The 23,016-nt window shown below is 61.4% G+C and overlaps 1 protein-coding gene across 1 annotated transcript in view; it reads left to right on the plus strand.

Moving 5' to 3' along the window:
• Window positions 1–23,016, plus strand: part of DOPEY2 (dopey family member 2) — a 61,534-nt gene that overhangs the window by 16,626 nt on the left and 21,892 nt on the right. Inside the window, exons 4-19 of the mRNA XM_012730877.1 lie at window positions 3,435–3,642; window positions 5,357–5,455; window positions 5,699–5,822; window positions 7,821–7,930; window positions 8,081–8,195; window positions 9,409–9,529; window positions 11,496–11,615; window positions 12,100–12,202; window positions 12,803–12,994; window positions 13,575–14,256; window positions 15,300–15,571; window positions 16,077–16,229; window positions 16,768–16,868; window positions 17,474–17,664; window positions 20,472–22,104; window positions 22,836–22,947. Coding sequence (XP_012586331.1) covers window positions 3,435–3,642; window positions 5,357–5,455; window positions 5,699–5,822; window positions 7,821–7,930; window positions 8,081–8,195; window positions 9,409–9,529; window positions 11,496–11,615; window positions 12,100–12,202; window positions 12,803–12,994; window positions 13,575–14,256; window positions 15,300–15,571; window positions 16,077–16,229; window positions 16,768–16,868; window positions 17,474–17,664; window positions 20,472–22,104; window positions 22,836–22,947 — 4,336 coding nt within the window. The remainder of the gene's footprint in view (window positions 1–3,434; window positions 3,643–5,356; window positions 5,456–5,698; window positions 5,823–7,820; window positions 7,931–8,080; window positions 8,196–9,408; window positions 9,530–11,495; window positions 11,616–12,099; window positions 12,203–12,802; window positions 12,995–13,574; window positions 14,257–15,299; window positions 15,572–16,076; window positions 16,230–16,767; window positions 16,869–17,473; window positions 17,665–20,471; window positions 22,105–22,835; window positions 22,948–23,016) is intronic.

Genomic DNA, 23,016 nt, shown 5'->3' on the forward strand with positions numbered 1-23,016 from the left:
TGCTGGCGTGCTGGGCGGGCCGTGGGTGCTGACGGAGGGGTGGCTCTGAGGCCCGTGGGTGCTGGCGTGCTGGGCGGGGCCCCGCCTGACAGCCCTGTGTTCTCCTGGGAGTTATGCCCTGCAAGGTGAGAGGCCAGGCAGGAAGCCCCAGAGCCTCTCCGGCAGCGGGCAGCAGAGCTGCCTGAGGTGCTCACATCCTTCTCCCCGCTCTGCCAGCCGCTTCCAGATACAAGAGCGGAGCCCGGTGCCCGGCCGCTGGGGCGCGAGGAGGGCACGCCAGGCGCAGTACTGTGACCAACCTCAGCGCCCCGTGGAGGGATTTGCGAAGCGCACGTGCTTCGAAATTCTTGCAGTGTGGGGCCACTGTCTTCGGGCGGGTTCGGCGGGGTTCTTTGGGACCCCAGAGTGCGTCGCGCGTGCTGGGGGCAGAGCTGTGGGGGCGCACGTGCGGAGGGCGCCTGAGGCAGCACCCCTGGGTCTGCTCGGCGTGTCATCAGTGTGCTCGGACGTGGCGGTGGCCAGGATGGCACAAGAGCTTTTTGTCGTTGTAACCGTGTTAGTTTCAGAGAACTCAGGAATTTTTTTCTTCCCTGGAAACCAGGGCCCAGGAGAGTCCTAGTGGAGGCCAGTTAGCTCTCCGCCCCGCTGAGCAACGGAGTGAACTGAGTCAGACACCCCAGCCATGCTGGGGGACAGGAAGGGGGAGGGGCGGGCTGCGTGATTCCACAGGGAGAAAACGCAGAGGGGGTTCCGCTGGGCAGTGACTCACCGCCTCGTGGGCAGGGCCGCCTGGCATGTGCCCCTGGGGACCTTGAGGAGTGAAAGGGGGGCAGGTGGTGGGGTGCGCCATGCCTGAGAGGGCTCCTGGCCAGAAGGCCTTGTATGTGCCGCCCTGGGCACAGGATGGCAGCCCTCCCCTGCACAGCCCGCAGCCCACACGAACATTTGAAAGGGGAGCACAAGCTGGCTGCTTGGAGATTTTCATCTTATCAGTGGTTCTCAGCTAGGGGTGAATTTTGCGCCCACCCTCATTTTGTTAAAAAAGATTTATTTATGCATACAGAACTGGGGTACAGACCAGAGGTGCAGGGGTGGTGAGAGGACTCCCCAGAGACAGAGTGGGGAGCAGAACAGGCCGACTGATGAAGCACACTGCTGAGGGGAGCAGCAGGCGGGTCAGGAGAGGTCTGCCGCGCCCTGTGGGTCACCTCCGGGCCAGGGATCGAACTGGCACTGAAGTTACCTGACATGGCTGTGGCCAGCCTCCAGGGCTGAGTACTCACCTGTTGGACCCCCAGGACATATTTAGTTGTCACACAGGAGTGGAGAGGGTGGCTGGAAGTTGGGCCCTACAACCAGGCCCTGCCCGCAGCTCACTCTGTCTGTGGAGGCATTGGGGACCCCAGCTGCGACACTCCCTGCTGCTGGGGAGCAGAGGTCAGTGTCTGTGATCGGCACAGGAAGTGGGGAGCCGGGGGAGGGCGGCGAGGGTGGGAATCACAGTGACGGGGTCAGGCGTTGCTGTCTGGAGCGGGGTGGGCCCAGTGCCCTGGCTGCGCCCTGGCCTGCCTCCGAGGCTGAGTGGGGGCGAGGGGGGGGGGGAATCTGCTCAGCAGGGGGTGCTCAGCTCCTCGCCCCAGGTCTGGCTGCTCCGCTCTCTGGCCAAGTTCTGCCCTCGTTGCTGTTTTCTGAGCAATGGTGGTGTTAAGTGTTCAGTACCCATTTCCTTTTAGAATAAAAACGAGTTGCCAAGCTGCATTCCTTAGTGGGGACCCAGCCAGTGGGCTCTGGATACTGGAGGAGAGCTGGCCCGAGGCACTCCCCGAGTCCTGGGGCGGGGACCCTCCTCATCTGTGGAGCAGGTGATGCTGCCCTCAGAACCTGCTCGGGGTACGCTGTGGCAGCCCGGTGGCAGGGCTGGATCGCTGCGTGCGTGGAGCGTCCAAGTCCTGCTTTCTTACGACTGGGACCCAGACACAGAGGACACGGCGGCCTCCTAAGTGAGCCTGCTGCTGTGGGAGCCCCTTCCCAGCACCCTCTGCCCGACGCTGCCTGTTCTGAGATCAAGGCGAGGGGCCTGCTCGCCGCTCAGCGAGGGCCATGGCCAGGCGGCCCCGGGCCCCCGGACCTCCTCCTGAGCAGCTGGCGTCACGCAGCGTCTGTGTCTTCCTGCAGAAAGATGATGCCGGCAGCATTTGCTACAAATATTTTATGAGACTAAAAGATTAGTTTTGAGGAGAACAGGATTCATTTTTAATTTAAAAGGGCCTTCGGTTTGGGTAGGAGATGTTCTCATGTAGACTAAGCTGTTCCTGGGAAGTGAGTGGAAGGCAGAGTCTAGGCTGTCGGGGCGGGGGCTGGGGGGCAGCTGGTGTCCTCGAGAAGTTACCGAGGAGCGGCGCAGGGCCCCGCCATCCCTCCTCTGGGCGTCTGGCCAGAGAGCGTGAAGCGGCCTGCTCGAGGAGCCGGAGGACCAGTGCCCACAGCAGCGCTGTCCCCGGCACCGAGAGCCGGCCGGGAAGACGGACGGTATGAGCAGACCAGGCTCCTGGCTGGGAGGGAGGGTGACGTTTGCCATTTGCCCAAAATGGAAGCAACTCCATTTTAATTAAGTGAAGCAGAATTAGACAGAGGCACAGACTGATGACTTTCTGGACCTGTGCGACATGAGGAAAGTAGGTAGATACAAGGGGAAAACAAAATTAGCTGCAGGACATCGACCAGTCAGCGAGGGTAGGGAGGTGAGGGAGGGATGCCGGACCGCGTGCGGGGGCGGGTGCTTTGTCTTGTTGGGATACTTAGAAATCAGGGCTGCAGCAGGCCTCCCGGAACGGCCGCCGAGGGCCGGCCACCTCCCTGTCTGGGTGGCCCGTGAGGACCAGCCCAGCCCCGGAGCTGCCGCTGTCAGAGGCCCGCGGAAGCTGCTGTGGTTGCCCCAGAGCCCTGGACGGAGACTCGAGACGTGAACGTGGGCGTCAGCGCCGCAGCCCCAGAGCAGGAGGTGGCGGACGGGGTGCGGTGGGCAGTGAAGGGAAACCCCGCCGCGGACATCGGGTGTCACGGGCTGGGAGGCCCAGGCGGATGGCGCCCGCGTGTCTGGAGTCCTGTGTCTGTCACTGCTGAGTCTCCGTCACGCACCTGCGTGACTCCCCACGGCTGTGCGCTGGCAGCGGTCGCCTGGAGTCCTCGGGGACTGCGGGAAGCAGAGATGGCCTCTGCCCGGGGCCACGGCCAGCCAGGTGCTCCCTGTCGGCCGAGAGGCACTTTCTCTGTCCCAGCGACGTGTGTTTCTGGCAGATTCCATCTCATGACAACTGGCTGTGGACAAAGGAGCGAGGAGGTGGCAGCCCTGGAAAGGCTCGTGTTTGGGGGTGGGGGAGAGGACGAGACGGGCCATCACGGGGCGCCCGGCGGTGGGTGCCGGCCCCACTTCTGCCCCCTCTCGCCCACAGAACAGACAACCTGCTGCTGCGGCTGTCCCAGGTGGTGGGCAAGGAGGTGTTCTACGCGGCCCTCTGGGGGAGCGTGCTGCTGAGCCCGGCCGTCCGCCTCCCCGCCTCGCTCTTCGTGGTGAGCCACATCCGCAGGGACCTGCCGGGCAAGGGGCAGAAGCACATGCTGGGGACGGACCACCAGCTCACGGTGGGTGCCCGGGCCAGACGCGCGTGCCCGGCGGGGGGCACGGCCGCCGTGCGGCTGTGTGTGTGTGTGTGTGTGTGTTGTGTGTGCGCGCACTGGGGCTCACACGAGCTTGAGCGTGGCGACAGCAGAGGGCCCTGCCCGGAGCTGCACGGCTCAGCACAGGGTGATGTGGCCGGCACAGGTCACCCCTCTTCAGCGTAGGTCACCCCACCACTGGCCGCCCGGCCCTCTACCACTGTCCGGGGGGGCCCGTTTGCCACCCATCCCGGCCGTCCCCTCTGGTGGCCTCAGTTCTGCAGTCAGACCTGAGGCGGCTGCTTGGTTTTTATCTCTTCCTGCGCCTTGCTTCTCTGGTCCACGTGTGAACGACACCACTGGTGTCTGTCTCTCCTGACGTTTTCACTCGGCGTCACCCTGGTTCTGTCCACCTGGAGGCAGATGGCTTCATCTGTTTGATTTCTTTACACCAGCAGCCCTCGCTTCTGCTGCTGCAACCCCATCCTGCTGCCCTCCCCTGGAAGTGTCGGGGTTCTTCAGGTGTCTGTCCCTATTCAGGGGATGCTCTGGCACCAACATCCCTCCCCGCAGACCATGGGACTCCCCATTTCTGACTCCCACACTCACCCCTGGCCCCGTGGCTGGCCGGCTGACTGCCGCCACCTAGCGGCGCCTGCTCTTGGAATCGCGTTCAACAAACCACCAGGGAGAAAGTCCCAGGCTTGGAGTGTGGCGAGACCTACGCACCCCTCTGTGACCCTTCCCCTGGCTAGCAGACCTGCCTCACTGTCCCCCTGAGGAATAACAGAGAGGGGCTAGGAAGCACTCCACAGAGCTCAGGATGTAGGACACCATCATGAACACCTGTCGCCATCCTCATTGCCCCGCTCCAGCTTCTTCTGTCCCGCTGCGGGAACTGCAACACGGTCTCCCCGGCTTCTCCTCCTACCATCTCCCACCTGTCCTGTCTCAAGTCTGCGAGGCTGGCTTTGCTGGAGCGTAGTTTGTCCAAGCCTCTACTGCCGGACAAGGATCTGGCTTCCCATTGCCTGCAGATAAAGTCCCGACACAGCAGTGTTGTAGCAGTCTGCTCCCAGCCCACCGACACCTCCCTGCAGACCGTCCACACTCCTGCCGAGCGCTGTCCCCGGCTCCCAGCGCCACAGGCCTGCTCCAGCCGCCCTCCTCACCTCTCTGTTCAGCTCCACGGTCTCAGAGTGACCCTCCCGCCCCTCAGGCTCTGCTCTCCCCCAAAGCAACATCGCTTTGAAAGGTCACTCCCACCCTCTGAATTCCCAATGCTTTTTATCAGCACTTGTCGCCTGGCGAGTGTCAGCTGTGGCGTTTCCCTGTGTGTACTCAGAAATGACACTCGGGAAGTGTGCTGCATTGGACTGAATGTCTTTGAAGCTTTAGTTTAGGAGAAGGCGTCCATGGAAACCTAAAGACAGCCCTTCCTGGGACCGCAGAGCCTGAGGTCTTTGACACTGACCATCGGGTCCAGACCCCCCAGCTGTCAGGGCCACCAGGGAGGCCGCAGGTCACACGACCCAAGGAGGGAGAGCTGGGCCCCACATGCGCACCACGCGGTCCTGTGCCACGTGATTTCAATGGGGTTTCAGGATCCCCAGGAAATGTCACTTCACTACGACGATGATAAAGCCTGAAAATGACTCAATGTTCCGGGAACGAAGTGCTTGTGCATTTTTTGTTAAAGGTCAAGTCCTTATGTGTGTCGCTCTTGGACTCAAATGCTCTGGTGCAAAGAAACAGCCTGGAGATTGTCCTGTTCTTCTTCCCATTTTACACCTGTCTGGTGAGTCGGCCCTGTCCTCCCGGGAGAGCCCTGCGTTTGCCCGGCGGCGGGGTGGGCTGGACCGCAGCCGCTCCTTGGCCGCTTTCCCTTGAGCCCATCGCAGGCCCTCTTTGGTGAGGGTGGGGTCGCCGTAGCAAAACCTGGGCAGTTTCTTTCCGGCGGCAGCGAAGTCCGGGCCCCTTGAAGAGACGGCTTTCCGGGCTGGCCTGTCGCCTCGCAGACCGCCTTCTCTGTCGTCCTCAGGATCCGGCGGAGCGCGCCATCCCCCTGCCGCGGCCCCGCATCGTGCGTCTTCTGGCTGCCGCCACCCAGACCCTGCTGCGAAGGGACATGTCTCTCAACCGGAGGCTTTACGCCTGGCTGCTAGGTACCGCTGGCCACTCGCCCCGCCGCCAGTCGGGGAGACTTCTGGGCCCGAGCCGGCCCCGGCGTGCTCGCTGACCCGGTCTGAGTGTTGGGTGAGGGAAGACCACAGGCCGACTGAGGGGGCGGTCGGCCGAGCGCTGCCGTGGCGCCGTGCTGGGGGCTGCGGGCAGCAACGGGGACTGGAAAGGGTTTTTGAGACACTGGCCAAATTGCGTTTTAGAACGCCATACAGTTGTGGCTGAACTGTAGTCAAGTTTATAGCTATGGAGACAGCTCGCGGGGTGAGGGTGTAGGGGAGAAATTCTCAAATGTGGGGCGCATCTAGGAGGCCCGCTGTGGTGGGGGACGTTGGCAGCTCTGCTCTACTGCACCCCAAGACCCTGGGGTTGTTGCAGGACTCTTCCTTCACCAGCGAAAAACACTCCAGCTTGCTGAAGTTTCAGCAAGAAAGTACTTTTAGGAAGGTCTGTCACGTGTTCAGGACACCAGTCCGGGGCACACCTGATGGGCCGCTGCGTGGCATGGGGACATCCTCCGTGCCCACGGGGAACCAACGGACTTGTGACGCCTGAGCAGTGTCTGGCCCGGTGCCGCCGGGTCCTGCGTTTGGGTGACTCTGGGAGCCAAGAGTCCGAGCGTGCCTCTCTCCGAGTGCGCCCGCGAGGGCCTGGGACAACCCGCAGGACGAGCGCTCCTGGCTGGGCTGGAAGGCGGCCGGGGACAGGGCTCCAGGAAGTCACAGGGCTTCAGGCCACACCTCGGGTTGTATAAATTCCCGTGTTTCTGCCCTAAGAAAGGTAGTAATACAAGCGCTTGTGGGAAGACTTGCCAGCTGGTTTTTAAAAGACATTCAGAGCAGGTTTAGGTTCGGAGCAAATCAAGAGACAGCTACAGCGGCCCCCTGGTGGCGCAAGGCATTAAAGTCCCAGCGCAGTCTAGCTGTCCGCAACCTCTGCGCACTCATTCCATCCCCGGCCAGGGAGGGACCCCAGGCCGCAGCAGGACGCGCCTGTCTCCCCACGGCTCCCCTCAGCAGTGTGTATCAGTAGATCCGCCTGTCCTGCTCCCCACTCTGTTGAAACCTCTCATCCCACACTCCGCACCTCTGACCTGTACCCCAGTTTGTGATAAATCTTTTTTAAAAAGAGAGACGGATACAAAGATTTCCCACCTGCCAGCTGTCCCCCCCATGCACAGCCCCCCTCCATCATCACCCCCCATACCAAGGAGGCACGTTTGTCACGGTTGGTAGGTCCTCACGTCGCACCCCACACCCACAGTTTATGCCGGGGTTCCCTCAGGATGGTGTCCTTTCCTTGGGCTTGTACACAGGGGCCGCGACCTGCCTCCTCAACGAAGGTATCACGCGGAGTAGCTTCTCCCCCCCCCAAATCCTGTTTCACAGCTGTGTAAGTCTGTGACGCCCAGACTCACCCACCAGTGCCAGGAGTCCCCCCAACTGTCCTTTCCCTCTCCTGCTAGTTATAAAACTTTCCAAAGTCGCCGTGTGCAAGCCGATGGAGGATTTTGAGAATATTTGCAGGTTCCGTAGCATTTTTGGCAAAAGGACGGTTTTGCTAAGAGCTGAGCCCCCTTCGTGGGCCCCTGGGTGCATGGGGATAGCGGAGGCCGAGTCAGCGGGGCCAGGCTCTCCGTTGAGCCGACATCCCCGCCCCGAGGACCCCAGTGCCCGGCGTGCAGTGAGGACACCTTGCTGCCCCTCGTGCCCGACAGACACCCTGGTTTCCCACCCGGCCCCGATTCTGTCGGGTCCTTGCCATCCTGCTTGTCAAAATGAGCTGGGGCGAGTTCCCGGGACAGCACACCGAGCCCGTGGCCGAACGGGGCCGCCATGTGGTTCCCAGCTCGGTTGTGGTCTTGTTTTCTGTTGGAGGAGTCACACTTTTTCAAAAGTCAGCTCCTGAGACCTTTCCGCGCCGGTTTGTCCTTGGAAAGCGCAGGGCTCTTGACGGCTCACGGAGTCTGCTCTCTCTCGTAGGTTCCGACATCAAGGGAAACACAGTGGTGCCGGAATCGGAGATCGCAGACTCTTATGAAGACCAGTCCGTGTATTTTTTTGAAAAATATTCCAAGGACCTTCTAGTTGAGGTAAAGGCATCCCCCTGGGACGTCAGCCCCAAGCAGGGCGATTCTTCAGTGGACTCCGAGACCCCAAGTGGGCTTGGGACGGCTCTGGGGGACGCACGTCACTGCTTGGGCTCCCGCGCACGGGTGCGCCCTGACGCGCTCTCTCTCCAGAGCCTGGCCGAGCTGCTGCACCAGGAGGTCCCGCAGGCCGACGGCGACGAGCGCCTGCACGCCTACCTGCGGCCCTTCCGCATCCTCGTCAGCCTGCTCGACAAGCCGGAAATAGGTACCCCGGAACCCTTGCTGGGGGGGTCGAGGACGGGCCACCTGCTTCGAGTGCGACTTAACCCTAGGAATTTCCGAGCCTCCCCGCACGCCCATCACGTTACGCAGTTCCCATGAGAAGGCGCCTTTTCTCCAGGAAGGGCTGCCCAGCCCCTGTGCGCCTCGGCCTGGTGCCCTCGCGAGAGGAGGCGGCCACCGGAAGGGCTCCCGCCTCCACCTGACTCCCTGAGGCCCAGGGCGGCGGCTCCTGCCTTTGGGGCTCCATCAGGCGGGAGGGTGACCCAGAGCCTGTTCTTGGAGGGTCCCCTTACTGCATCAGAGGAGGAAAGCAGCCTCTCTCCCTCACTCAGAAATAAAACTGGCTATCATATGGGTCGCCCCAGGGTCTCAACAGTCAGCTGAAGGCCGATGGAGGGGAGAGCCCCCACCTTAAGCCTGAGAGCCCAGCTCTGCGGCCCGGGCTGCTCTTGGCTGAGCTGGGGTCATGGTGACACACCTCTTGCTCCGGCCTTAGGCTGGGGGCCTGTTGATTATTCATTCAGAGATGGTCCTGGAGCACCTGGGGCGGCTCTCGGGTGCATGGGAAAAAGGCTCCGGTCAAGTGAGGCGGGAGGGGGACTCTGGCCTGTTTGCTGTTTTGTTGTTAGCGAGTCCACTGACATTTTGGAGCCTCACTGACGTAGGTCTCCACGCCCCATGCCTCGGCCCCGAGGTGGGGCCTCACCGGGCCAGAAGCCAAGCGCTGGGAGTAGTTTGGTCTGTGACACTGAGCCTCCCTGGGCTCCCTTCGCCAGCTGCCCTGAGGCCCTCGGGCGAGGCCCCCTAGGGCGTGCAGCGGTGTCGGATGGACGGGCTCCAGACTGTCAGCCGAAGCGAAGCGCTCCCCAAGGGGTCCTGTGTCCTGGGCAGGCCCTGGCCGCCCCACCCTGTCTGGCCGGCCAGGTCTCCCGGAGAGAGGACTGGGTGCCCGTCACCAGGCGGAGCCTGTGCCTGCCGCGCTGGGGGTCGTGGCCTTGCGGCGCGGGACTGTGCCAGCATGGCGCCTGCTCAGCAAAGCCTGGGCTTTTCTCGGGCTGCGCCGGCCAGGGCGTGGCTGTGGCGAGGCGCAAGTGTGTGCATGGCGGGCGCCTGTGGGCGGGCAGGCCCCCCACCCCGCGATGGTCACGCAGGGACTTGAAGCCAGCTGCGGCCTCTGACCGCCTGTTTCGTTGCAGGGCCTCAGGTGGTGGAGATCTTGTTTCTTGAGATCCTCCGGGCCTTCTATTCTTACTGCAGCGACGCGCTGGGCTCCGACCTGAAGCTGAGCTACACTCAGGGTGGAAATTCGCTGATAAGGTCTGGGCTCACGCTGTGCCCCCCACCCCCACCCTGGTTGTTACTAACTGTGAGGTGCTGGGGGAGGTGGAGGTGCAGCAGGTCAATAAGATCATGAGGTCATCGGTGTGCTATCAATGGGATGTCTGCTCTGTGTCGAATACTTGGCAAGAATTTAAAGGAGTTTGATCTGCCCTCTGTGGCCTGGGTGGGCGTTTAGTTCATCAAGACTCAAAGTTGTTAAACACAGGCAGTCAGGTCAGGTATTCCGGGGGCTGGAGACCGGGCAGGAATAGCAGGTAAAGGGGATGGCAGCCTCACGGCCGGCAGCAGGGCCGGGAGCGCCAAGGCACACCGTGCCATCTGCTTAGTTCTCTCGTTCATACAGCCTCTCCCTTTTCCTTTACGCCCTGGAATTTCCTTCTGTCTAATTGGCACTGGGCATACAGGTTTCCCCTGTTCTCCAAAAGCAGAATGGTCCAAGTAGGTGTGATTTGATTGGTGGTTTTTTGCTATTCGCACTCATTTACATGGAACCTTTTTGGATCATCCCCAGCCCCAGAAATAACCTCTCAAATCATACCTAGCCAAACTTCCTATCCAGCTGCGAGCCACCCGCCTTCAACAGTGAGGGATACCTGTACTAGAACCTTCAGCTTTCCTGGTTAGTCAGTATCCCAGGAGCTCTTGGTGTTTGATTCCGCCCCACGCCATGAAAAGACACCGGTGTATTGTTTTCCTGAATGCAAAAGTGATGCAAGCTGGGACATCCCGGGTGGCTCAAGGGGGTTAAAGCCCAGCGCTAGGAAGCTGTTCTCAGCCACTGCAGCAAGAGTTCAATCCCCGCCCTGGAGGTGACCCACAGGGCACAGCAGACCCCTTCTGATCTCCCTGCTGCTCCCCTCCGCAGTGTATTTCAGTGGATCTGCCTTTTTTGCTCCCCGCTCTGTCTCTAGTGATTCCTCTCCCCCCCATACCTCTGGCCTATACCCCAGTTCTCATTGCGTAAATAAAATCTTTAATTAAAAAGGTGATACAAGCTCATTGTAGGCTCTGCCTGTGTTTGATGTCAGCAAAAGAGATCGCACCCATCACCCCTCTACCCTTCAGAGAACAACTGCACTTCCCTATTTTTCTGGGTTTTTTCCCTAAAGATTTATTTATTTATGTATATGAGAGCTGGGGTGTAGACCAGAGGTGCAGGGGCAGTGAGAGGATCCACCAGAGACAGAGCGGGGAGCAGAACAGGCCGACGGACGAAGTACACTGCTGAGGGGAGCAGCGGGCGGTCAGGAGAGGTCTGCTGTGCCCTGGGGGTCACCTCCCTGGCCGGAACAGAATTCATGCTTCGGTGGCTGCGGACAGCTTCGCAGTGCTAAGATTTAACCCCTCACACCACCAGGGAGGCCCATGTTTCCAATATAATGTAGTGGTTACCTTTTAAAGGCAGAATTGCACTATTGTCTTTGTTTCTAAATGAAAGTTGTGAGTAGCTCTACTGGGTTCTGTGGAGTAAGAGTTGCCTTAGAGTTCCTGGTCAGGGTTTAGCACATATTTGATAAATCCTAACTGATGAGCCCTGATTGCATCAGTTGGTTTCTAGCTTCCCAGTGTGTTTAAGTCACCTCGTGCTGGCCTCTGGCGTGCCTCTGTGTGAACCAATGCCAGGATTTCCGTAGGGGAAACCCTTAGCATCGCTGTCCTCTACCAGAGGGTGTGCGTTTACATTCCTGCCAGATCTCCCTCCTGAGTAGTGAGCTGTGTTATTCCACCAGTAGAGTATCTCGTTACCTGCATCTGGGCTCTCTTTAGCTCATTGCTGAGAGGATCTACCTGCAAGCAGTGCACAGGCCGGCATGGTGCAGACTCCGTCCTCCCTAAACTCTGTCGGGGTGGTGTAGAAATAAGCTGCAGATGATAAAGTGTATTAGAGTTTCCAGATGGGAATTTTCACAGGTATATTTATAAGTATGCCCTTTCTTCCCAGCACAATAAAAGAGAACAGGAATGCTTCTGAGATCGTGAAAACAGTGAACTTGCTGATCACTTCCCTGCGCACAGACTTCCTGTGGGACTACCTGACGCGGTCTTTCGAGGACTGCTTCAGGTACGGCCCCCTGGACTGGCGTCCCTGGGCAGTGAAGAGGGTTGGAGCCCTGTGCCAGGGAAGGTGAGCCGTGACCACTCACGTTGGTGGGCTCTAGCGAATGGGGTTGGGCCGAGTCAACTTCGGCCTGCGCCAGGTGAACGTTGTCGCCAGGGAACTCCCAGTGTCCGTGGGCGCAGTCTTACAGCCAGCTTCAGAGAAGCTCAAGGCCAGCTTCAGAGAAGTCCTCTGTTTGCCTCCTCCTGCCTGCTCTCGGGGCCCTGCCTGTTAAAGGAGCTCGGCTCTGTGGCCCGGGGGTGACTGTTGGAAGTCATCCTTCAGCTTAAAGTCTGAGTGAAGCTCGTATAACCGGTGAGATGGGAGCACTAAGCTTTCCCGTGCACTCAGGCTGGTGTTCACAAGGGAACAGGTGAGTGCTGGAAGTTGTCAGGTGCGCGTGGCGTGGGAGAGGAGCTGACGCGTTTCCTTTCCTGTGACTGTGCAGGCCAGAGAGGCAGAACCACCCCGCTGGGAAGAGCGTCGGCCCGCCCCCGACCGTCCCCGAGCTCTGCACCCTCCTTGTGTTCCTCCTGGACGTGATTCCCTTGGTAAGGCCCTGACAGCGGCCCTGGCCCACCGCGGCCCTGCATCTGCGGCGTGCGCTTCACCTGCTGCGCTGACGGGGGCTGACAGCACAGCACCTGTCACTGTCTCAGTGTTTGGTTCTGCAAAAAGCATGGTGGTGTAGGGCAAGAAGGTCTGCGGTGGCCCAGACAGCAGGTGTGGCGGGGTGCAGGTGCCTGGAGGGGTGTGAGTGCGTGCCCGCCGCTCCCACAGAGTCGTACCCAGCAGGACCTCAGTAATGACTGCATACGAGAGCTGGCAGCTTCTGCACCCGAGCTGTGCAGGCGCAGCGCAAGTGGCAGGAAAGCAGGTGCCTCGGGGCCGCTCCCTCGGCCCTGACCCAGCGGCAGCGGCAGCGGGAAATGCCGTCCAGCAGGCCGCTGAGATGGGGTGGAGCCAGCTGCCCTAGCGTAGATGCCAGCCCGGGGACTATTTCTGGCCAACAGGGGAAGGCCCTTGAAGGAGGCGGGTGGGGACTTGTCCATGCTCTAGGCGGACGGACCTTCTCAGACGCCGCTCGGAGCTGCAGCCAGCTGCAGCCCCGGGGGAAGCTGCTGGGCTCACCGCGCCGTGTGTGTTCGCAGGAGCTGTATTCGGAGGTGCAGACGCAGTACCTGCCGCAGGTGCTGGGGGGCCTGGTGCAGCCGCTGTCGGAGCACACGGATGCCCTGAGCCTGCCTGAGCTCACGCAGGCCCTGCGGATGTGCTTCAGGGTGCTGAGCAGAGTGCAGCTGCCACCCTCCTACCTGGACACAGAGGCCCCCAGCCAAGGCTCGGTGCGTGCTGGGGGTGAAGGGGGGGCCACATGCGGTCACCAGGGTGGCGAGGGGGAGTGAGGTCACGCCTGAAGCGTGTTGCTGATGTCCTCAGACGCCCCACCCGGGCAGTCTTAGCGCCTTCCTCCCCGCCCCAGCCTGCTGCTGCCCTCTGGAGCCCACAGCCACAGCCTGAAGCAGGAAAGGGGCTGCAGGTCTCAGGACCTGGGGGGGCTCTCAGGGAGAGAGGTGAGGAAGAATTCAAGGCCAGAGTTAGGCAGAAAAGCAAGAGACGACTTGTCAGATGAGGGAGGACAGGAAAGCTCTCTGAGCAGAGAGGGATCCCGAGTGGGTGGCCACTGAGGGGGCCAGAAACAGGCGGGATCAGACCTGGTACTTCCTAAGGGGAGAGGGGCCACCAGACTGACCCCCGCAAAGACCGGGCCAGCGCCAGCTCCGGGGCGTGCAAGCCTGTGGCCGGGGCCATTTCCCTGTTGCACTTTGCCGCGGGGTTTGCAGGTCCTGCCGCAGGGCTGGGCGGTGGCAGGACGAGCAGCTGCTTGAACTGCTGGTCCCCTAAGACAGATTCCACCTTCTGCAGAGTCCAGTGAAAGGCGAAACCACTGGGACCTTCTCAGACACCCGGGCGGTGACTCCTGGCGACGAAGACCCCCCTTTCCCGCCCCTTAAATCCGAGGACAGTGGGATCGGGCTGAGCGCCTCGTCGCCGGAGCTGTCCGAGCACCTGCGGGTCCCCAGGGTGTCTCCCGACAAGGATGACGTCTGGAAGAAGGCTGGGAGCATGCAGAGGACGTTTGTGTGCATCCAAGAGCTGGTCGCCAATTTCGCCCACAGGAACATTTTCGGAGTGCAGCTCGCGGCGGCGGGGGAAGCAGGCAAGCCCGAAGAGCCCGCTGGCCCGCGGGACGCAGGCGCAACGCCGGGCGTGGCGGCGGGGGACTCTGGCAGGAAGAACTCGTGGGACGCCCGGCCCCTCAGTGTGCCCCAGCTGAAGCAGCTGCTCTCAGACCTGTTCACGGTTCGAGGGTCTCCATTTAAGCCCAAGAGTGCGGATTCACTGTCGCCTCTGCCCAGCAGCCCTGGCAGGAAGCCGGAGGGCGAGTGGGCCGTGCAGCAGGTGGCCATCGACGGAGGCTCGAGGGAGGGCTGCCGGGAGGCCTTCGCCGCCGCCTGCCACCTGCTGCTGGACTGCGCCACCTTCCCCGTCTACCTGTCGGAGGAGGAGACCGAGCAGCTCTGTGAAACGCTCTTCCAGCCTCAGGGTGAGAGGGCGCCCGGCGGCACCGGCTCCCGCTTACTCGGGGGGTCAGAGGTGGGCTGAGGCCCAGCGCCGGAGCGGCCTCCCGTTGCCCTCCCGTCTGGGTGGGCGGCGGGCAGCCTGGCGGGTGGCCTGGGGAGCCGGCAGGGCCGTGAGAGGCCTGGCTCTGACAGGCTGCTCCGGGCTCAGCAGTGTCCTGACGCCGTCCCCAGAGAGCCGTGTCTCGGCCGCGGGGCCGCTGTAACAGCACCTGGCCAAAGGGCTTCGGATCAGGCTCGCCTGGCGCTGGCCGGGGGCTGTGGCGCGAGGTGGTGCGGGCAGGGAGAGCGCAGGCCTCACCCCAGGCGGGTCCCCTTCCTCCCCCGCCTCCTCGGGCTTTCCCTGCCCCTTCGAGTTCCCATTGGTGAGACGCCGGTGATGCTGGAGCTCGCCTTCAGCTTCCCGTGCTCGGGCGCCTGCGTGCCTGGCCGGGCCACGTTTAGAATTGATGGCCTCAGTCTTGGGCTTCCCAGGACAGCCTTGAAGCCATGCTGTAAGCTCGATGCCAAAAATGAGAATTCCACTCTGAAAAAAAAATTTTTTAAAAGATTTATTTATTCATACAGAACTGGGGTACAGGCCAGAGATGCAGAGGGTGAGAGGATTCACCAGAGACAGAGCGGGGAGCAGAACAGGCAGATGGACGAAGTCCACTGCTGCGGGGAGCAGCGGGCAGGTCAGGAGAGGTCTGCCGCGCCCTGTGGTCACCTCCGGGGCAGGCGGGGATCGAACTCATGCGGAAGCGGCTTTAGCTTCTCAGTGCTGAGCTCTAACCCACTGCGCCACCAGGGAGGGCCCTGCTCTGAAATTTTTTTAAGTGAAAGGAAAACATGTTGATGGATCTCGCAGGCCCGAGGTTGGCATGTGCAGAATTTGGGCAGTGCGACAGGCGCAGTGAGACAGTCTCGTCTGCCCGCTGCCCACCACAGCAGCACTGCCAGGCCCCGGGGGCCGCGCCGTCGTGATTTCCCCGGCGCCGAGCCGTGCTCTCTGCTCGCTTCCTTTCAGGAGCCAGCGACCCCAGCTTCCCGTCCTGGCTGAGGTCCCTGATGACCATCTGCTGCTGTGTGCCCGACTGCTACCTCCAGAACGTGGCCATCTCCACCCTGCTGGAGGTCGTCAACCACTCCCAGTCCCTCGCGCTTGTCATCGAAGACAAGATGAAGCGCTACAGAAGCTCCGGACACAACCCGTTCTTTGGCAGGCTGCAGATGGTCACGGTGCCCCCCATTGCCCCGGCGGTGCTGAAAGTGATTGCAGAGAAAACAGACTTCTATCAGGTACTGTGGCGCGGAGAGGCCGGGGCCAGGGCCCTGGGATCTTGGGCCTCCAGTCTGCGGTCCGTCCGGTGACCGCGGTGGCCGGGGCTGCTGGTGACCTGGGGCCGCCTTCCCAGGCCGGCCCCTCCCGGCCCTGCACCACCAATGGCTGCCTGATGGTGCTGCTGCTCCCCGATGCTCCGGGCACAGGCACCCCACAGCGTGATCCTTTTAAACCTGCACCCTTGAGACCAGTCTGAGGCATTTTTTTTTTGGACCCAGGAGGGTTCTTCCCGTTTCTCCCCCTGGTTTTTTCTGGTAAACGAGCTGACTGTGGCTTCATCTGTCAATGTCCCAGAGCCGGCAGCCTCCTCTCGGTTACCTACCACCAGCCTCTCCGCGCTCACGTCTGTGCACGAGGGTCCCACGTAGCTCACGGGGTAGAGGCCAGTTCCTGGGGCTGGGGCTGGACGGGCACGGGAGAGGGGGTGCAGCCCATGACCGCCCGGTCTCCTCCCCGCCCCAGAGGGTGGCCCGTGTGCTGTGGAATCAGCTGAACAAGGAGACCCGGGAGCATCACATCACCTGCGTGGACCTGTTCTACCGGCTGCACTGCCTGGCCCCCACGGCCAACATCTGCGAGGACATCATCTGTCAGGCCCTCCAGGACCCTGACAAGGTGCGTCCTGCGGCCGCCCCTCCCTCCGCCGCGGGCCTGGCGCACCTGCCCGGGCACTCGGGAGTGCAGTTGAACACTTCCTGCCCGCTGATGAGTTAGAGTGGCCGCCAGGCCTCTGGAAGCACAAGCCAGGAACCCTGGCCGGTGTCCATGCCGGCCTCACCAAGGAACTGGCCAGAACTCCCCTCCTCTTTGCAGGAGGTTAAGTCTTGCGGGGCTCCTGGAGTCAGTCAGGGATGGCGTGGCCCGCGAGCCTTGCCTCTCCTCGACAGCCAAGCTGTGCCCTTACCTCGTAGGGCCCGGGGCCTGGTCCTTTCGAGGCCCAGGAACGCTGAGTCCTTTGTGTTTCTCTTAGGACCACGGGCCTCGGTGTGACCCTGGACATGGGCTTGCACCCAGGGTGGGGACGGCCACTCTGGTGTGCGTGAGGAGAGGGAGAGGCAGGCCCAGGCCCACGGCCTTTGCCTCGGGCGGCTGTGTTTGACTGAGACCGGTCTGCTGGAATCGGGGTTCTCACTCCCTTTTCTCCCCTCCCCAGGGCACGAGACTGGAAGCTCTGTTCAGGTTTTCCGTCATCTGGCACTTGACGAGGGAGATCCAAGGCAGCCGAGTCACCTCCCACAACCGCTCCTTTGACAGGTGAGCCGCTGGGACAACACCCCTAGGCGCGGGAGGCTCTGGGCACTTCCCAGCGACGTGCAGGGCTGGGAGTGGGAGAGCACCTGAGGGAGAACACACGCCCTGCCCCGTGCTCTCCGTGCACAGCGAGTGGGCCCTGAGTGAGTTTGAGCCACGCTCAAGCGGGTCTGCCCGGAGGAATAACCTTGGCTGGTGGTCTCGGGGTGGGACAGGATCGAAAGGAGCATCGACTCCCTGGGGAGCTTTTGGAACGTGCCTGTGAGCGGCCGTGGGGAGGTGGGGTGGTGTCTGTGCCGGGTGCTCGCCTTACAGCGCCACCCCGTACCTGGCTGAGGTGTAAGTTGTAGTGCAGAGACATGCTGTTGCATCTGTCTTTCGGAGTTCCCTTACCTTGTTTCTGAAGCCCAGGTGTGGCGCCAGGCGTGTGGTCTCAGGTGCCCGGGGTGCCCACCCCACAGTCAATGCAGCCGCTTTGGAGGAGGCCTGGGCTTTGGCACTGCACACCCTGGTGTCGCCCTGCGAGGCCCTGCCCCTCCCTGCCCCGTCCCTGCCTGCCGGGTGTCCGGGCGGGTGCCCCTGCCCCTGACTTCCTGGCATGCCCCCAGGTCCCTGTTCGTCGTGCTGGACAGCCTGACCTGCACGGACGGGGCCATCGGCGCGGCCGCCCAGGGCTGGCTGCTGCGAGCGCTGTCCCTGCACGACGTGGCGCGCATCCTGGAGCCCGTGCTGCTGCTGCTGCTGCAGCCCAAGACCCAGAGGACCGCCGTCCAGTGCCTGAAGCAGGAGCACACGGCGGGTGAGGCCCTGGGCCCCCGGCGGGCGGGGGTGCCCAGCCCCCAGGGGAGCTACCTCGGGACCTTGAGGAACTCTTGAAATGTGGCTCAGGTGAGGCAGCACCTGCCGCACTAGGACGTAGGGTTTTTAATAAGGAAAGGACAGTTTGATGACGTACATTTGTGGAGGTGGGCACCTCGCTCCCTAAAACCCGCACAGCGTATGACCCAGTGTTAACCGCAGTACGGTCACTGAGTTTTTAACTGTAAAATTAAAAACTATCTTTAAAAATTAAAAAGGAAAACTTTAGTATCTCATGTCCCACGAGTTCTTGGTTCTCTTGCTGGAGAGAAGAGCGTAGTTGCATCCTGACAACAGGCCATCATCCAGGGGGCCCCGCCCCCCAGCAGTGCGACAGATGCTCGGGGCTGGGTGAAGTTAGGTGAGGGTCTCCTGGGCAGCTCTTCGGGTCCCCCGTAGGCGGGTGACGGAGTTTGTGATGCCTCCAGCACAAACGACCGAGAATTGTCGCCCTGTTATTCAGCCACTCGTTATTTTATCTGTAAAAATAACTTTTATTTGTGAACCTTGAACTACAGGCTCAGTGGTTCCTCTTTGAACCCCCTCTCTGTTTTCCTTCCAGTGATAAATCTCTAGCATAATCAGAAATGCAGAAGTAATTTTTGGCTTTTAAAAGCTTCCGGAAACATCTTAAGTACAACTTTTACTTTACTTTAAGATTCCATTTATTTCTGCTCAGAACTGGGGTGTAGACCGGAGGTGCAAGGGCAGGTTCCCCAGGGATAGCAGGGAGCCGAACAGGCCCGTGAGCTGAAATCTGCTGTGCCCTGCGGGTCACTCCCTGGCCAGTGGTGGGCTGCCGTGGTGACCATGCTGAGACTTAACCCCTCAGCCACCAGAGAGGCCCCAGAGCAAGACCACTAGGCGGGAAGGAGGAAAGATGACAAGAAGCCAGATACGTTTGTCCAGCTTGCACCATGACTGCCTGGCGCAGTCCAGGAACTAAGGGGACCCCACAGCAGCGTCCCGCAGGGCGAAGCCATGACTGACCAGTTTGGAGTTGGCGAGCGAAGCTTGCTGGGCTGTAAATGTGTTTGTCATGGTCTTTTCTTATCAGCAAAGCAGCCCCTCCCTAGGGAAGCAAAGGTCCGCGCGGTGGCTCCCTCGCTGTGGGGTCCCTTGCCTAAAGAAATCTCCTAGATTTCCCTTAGGAAGGAAAGTTAGCTGCCTCCTTATAATGGAGACGACCCGCGCCCCAACACACACACATTACCAGAAAGTAAAAGTCAAAGAAATATAAACGCAGCACCTCATTAAGAGTTTGGCCATCACTGGCAGCAGCTGAACTTTCCAGGCTTCTCTCAGGGAAAGTTTGAACCCCTGACTCACTGGGCCTGCGCTTCCCGCCGCTCCCGCCCGCCGCTGCTCTGGCCGCCTCCTGACGGGAGGCAGCGTCTTCCCTCTGCGGGCTCCGGCCCTGTGTGGCCCAGACCGCACTGAAAGGCTCGGTGGTTCGTGTGCATTAGCTCATCGGAGGGAGCGTGAGCCCGGGAGCAGAGGGCAGGGTCGCCTGTGGAGAGCTGTGCCCGCCGCCTCCGGCCGGGGCTCAGTTCATGTAGGTAGGGGCGTTGAGACGTTGCTGTCAAAACCGTAATTATGCTTGGCGGGCGCTGGGGGCTTCTGGCTCTCGGCTACAGCCTTAGCTCTTTCCGCGTCCCACGTTACCTTGACAAGAAGATCCAAGTCGGTGCCGTTTGTGTGCTGAGGAGCGCAGGTGCCGCGGGCTAATAAGCTTTTTCCTGATCCGTCAGACTGCGCTGTGGAAGAAGACGGGGACGGGTCTCTAAGTCTCCGTCTCCTGGCTGCTGGTCTTTCTAGGGGCTGAAAGGTTGGTTTACCCTCAGGTAGCATATTCTGCACAGCGGCTTCTCAGAACAGGGCGGGGCCGGTCTGATTGACGCCTGTAGAGCGGCTTCCTGCTCTGCCCGCCGGCCAGGAGGGGCGTCCCGGAACATCGGCGGTGCGTGCCCCTGCTGCCTGCCCCACCTGCCTCCTTGAAAACAGGGACGTCTGCTTGTGAGCTGTGTCCCCGGTGGCCCGTCTGCTGCTGACGCTCACCCTGCCTGCCCTCCTCTGCTGAAAGCTGCCTGGTTGGCAGAACTAGAGGCTTCTGGCTTTCCCTCCTTTTAAAGTAACATAAATATTTAATAAAAGTGGTGTGTGTTTTCTGATTGCAGGGGCACTAGCTGTGCTCATTTTAAAGTGAACAGGGAAGTGAAAACCCGCGCCTGCAGTGGGGCGGGGCCGCCCGCGAGCGGGGCCTGCCATTCTTCCCGGGGCTTCCCGCCGCTTGCCGAGCTCACTCTGCAGCCCCCCTTCCTCGGCATGCGGCCCGGCCCAGGCCGTGGGGCGGCACCTGCCCGGACCCGTGGGCCGCCTGGCTGCGGGGCTCCTGTGCATCTGTGTCCGTGAACACCCCGAGCTCGGGAGGCCTTGCACTGGCTCTCTTAAGTGTTCAGTACATTTCTTGAAAGGAGACTCCTGCGCCCAAGTGACGCACTTTTGAATCACTCTCCCAGGAGCGGTGCCGCTTATGTTTTCAGGGGTGGTGTGACTGAATGAGCTGGTCCCTTGAATACCTTGAGAAGACTGTTCACTCGCTTGGGCCCCTGCCGGGCCCCGGGAAGTCTCACAGGGGAGTCTTATTAACGCTGACTTTCCTGCCCAGTTCTAACAAAGATCACCTGGAAGGAACTCGCTCTGGCCGAGCCTTCCGTGCTGAGGTCATTCTCGCTTTGTCACTTCCAGAAGACTTGCATCGCTGGTTCACCAGAAAGAAAACCTCTTTCAAGGAGGCGTGTGTTGCCCCCGAGCTCCAGGAGGGCGGCTCGGAGGAAAGCCTGCCCCCGAGCCAGCTCACCACCGTGGACCGCGAGGCCATCTGGGCTGAGGTGGAGCAGGAGCCGGAGGGCGGCCCTCCAGGAGGCGAGCTGGGCGAGGGGGGCCTTCCTGACCCCGTGGGCCCGCACGAGCGGCCGGCCGGTGGCAGCGCCCTGGACAGCAGTGAGCACAGCGAGTCTGCCGACACCAGCCCCGTGCACACGGACAGCGAGAGCACCTCCTCCTTCTCCTCCCCCTCCCACGACACGCAGGAGCCGAGCCTGGAGGAGCAGTGCTGTGGGCCCCTCCCTGTGAGGGGCCTGGCTCAGCCCAAGCGCCCCGCCCTGCTGGCTGCCTGCCAGGCAGACGGCCTCCAGCCCCGCGCCAGCTTGAGCCTGAGGCGCGTGGACTCGGACAAGACGCAGGCCTCGGAGTCGCTGTCCAGCGACGAGGAGGCCGACCTGGAGCTGCAGGCGCTGTGCGTGTCCCGGCAGCTGAAGCAGCAGCAGGAGCAGCGGGCGACGGTGGAGGCCCTGTTCAAGCACATCCTGCTGTACCTGCAGCCCTACGACTCGGGGCGCGTGCTGTACGCCCTCTCGGTGCTGGGGGCCGTGCTCAAGACCAACCCCAGGGAGTTCATCGAGGCCGTGTCGCGGACCAGCATGGACACCAGCTCCACCGCGCACCTCAACCTCATCTCCAACCTGCTGGCCCGCCACCAGGAGGCGCTGGCGGGGCAGAGCTTCTACGGGAAGCTGCAGCCCCAGTCCCCCAACGTGTGCCCCCACTCCCTGCTCATCGAGCTGCTCACCTACCTGTGCCTGAGCTTCCTGCGCAGCTACTACCCCTGCTACCTGAAGGTCTCCCACCGAGACATCCTCGGTAACCGCGACGTCCAGGTCAAGAGCGTGGAGGTCTTGGTCAGGATCATGACGCAGCTGGTCTCGGTGGCCAAGTCCGCCGAAGGGAGGGCCGCGGAGTCCATCCGCAGCCTGCTGCAGAGGTGCAGGGTGCAGGAGTACGTGCTGCTCTCTCTGTCGGCGTCCATGTACACCAGCCAGAAGCGCTACGGGCTGGCCACGGCCGAGCGGGGCCGGGCCCCGCGGGAGGACAGGCTCTTCGAGGAGAGTCTCATCAACCTGGGCCAGGACCAGATCTGGAGCGAGCACCCCCTGCAGATCGAGCTGCTCAAGCTCCTGCAGGTGCTCATCGTCCTGGAGCACCACCTGGGGCAGGCCCAGGAGGAGGCCGAGAATCAGCCCGAGCTGACCCGGGAGTGGCGGAAGGCCCTGAACTTCCAGCAGGCCATCGGCGCCATGCAGTACGTGCAGCCGCACCCCCTGACCTCGCAGGGGCTGCTGGTGTCGGCCGTGGTGCGAGGGCTGCAGCCGGCCTACGGCTACGGCATGCACCCGGCCTGGGTGGGCCTGGTCACGCAGTCCCTGCCCTACTTCGGGAAGTCACTGGGCTGGACGGTGACCCCCTTCGTGGTCCAGATTTGCAAAAACTTGGATGACCTGGTCAAGCAGTACGAAAGCGAGACTGAGAAGCTCCCTGCCAGGTATGGGGAAGCCTGCTCCGTGGTTACCGCTCTCGTGGCCATAGCTGTCGCGAGAGGCCGAGAAGGCAGTTGGAGGGTAACTTCAGCTTAACCAGGAGGCGGGGTGGGGGTGGGGCGGGCCTCGGGGTGCCGGGAGGGCACATGCACCTCTAACTCCATCACCCTCTCACCTGGCTCCAGGTGCAGGGCTCATCAGTTCCACTCAGTTAGTTTTGCAAAACAGAAAAAAAAAATGTCCTTTTTATGGATTTTATTTTTTTTAGGGTTTACTTATTATTTTTGCAAAACAGGAAAAAAAATACATGTCATTTTTATGGAATTTTTTTTAGGATTGACTTATGCATACCGAGCTGGGGTACAGGCAGATGTACTGAAGTACACCGCTGGGGGGGCGGCGGGGAAGCAGGGGAGGTCTGTCACACCCTGTGGGTCACCTCCCCAGCCAGGGATTGAACTCGTGCTGCAGCGGCTGCGACAGCTTCACAGTGCTGCGCTTTAACCCGCTGCACCACCAGGGAGGGCCCATTTTCACGGAATTTCTAAAACAGCCAAAAACACCTTTCAGCAGTGACAGTGTGAATGTGATGCAAATGTGCTCAGAGAGGACTGTCTTTAACCACATGAGGGCCCCAGGTTTTGGGGAGGCCTGTGCTGTCTGCCGTGTGCTTACTGAAAACACTCATGGCCTCAGTCTTGCAAATTCTCAGAACCGGTTTCTCCCCGCTCCACAGCGTGACCTCCAAGAGAGAGAACATCTCTCCAGATTACCCGCTCACTCTTTTGGAAGGTCTGACGAGCATCAGTCATTTTTGCCTTTTGGAACAACCCAGCCAAAACAAAAAGGTAAATCCCCCCACCCCCCCGAGTTCGAGGCAACTTTTTACAGTAGTCACGGCTGTTTCAAATACACGG

This window comes from Condylura cristata, unplaced genomic scaffold (assembly GCF_000260355.1).
Source record: "Condylura cristata isolate star-nosed mole 26May11 unplaced genomic scaffold, ConCri1.0 scaffold00003, whole genome shotgun sequence".
Taxonomy (NCBI): Eukaryota; Metazoa; Chordata; class Mammalia; order Eulipotyphla; family Talpidae; genus Condylura; species Condylura cristata.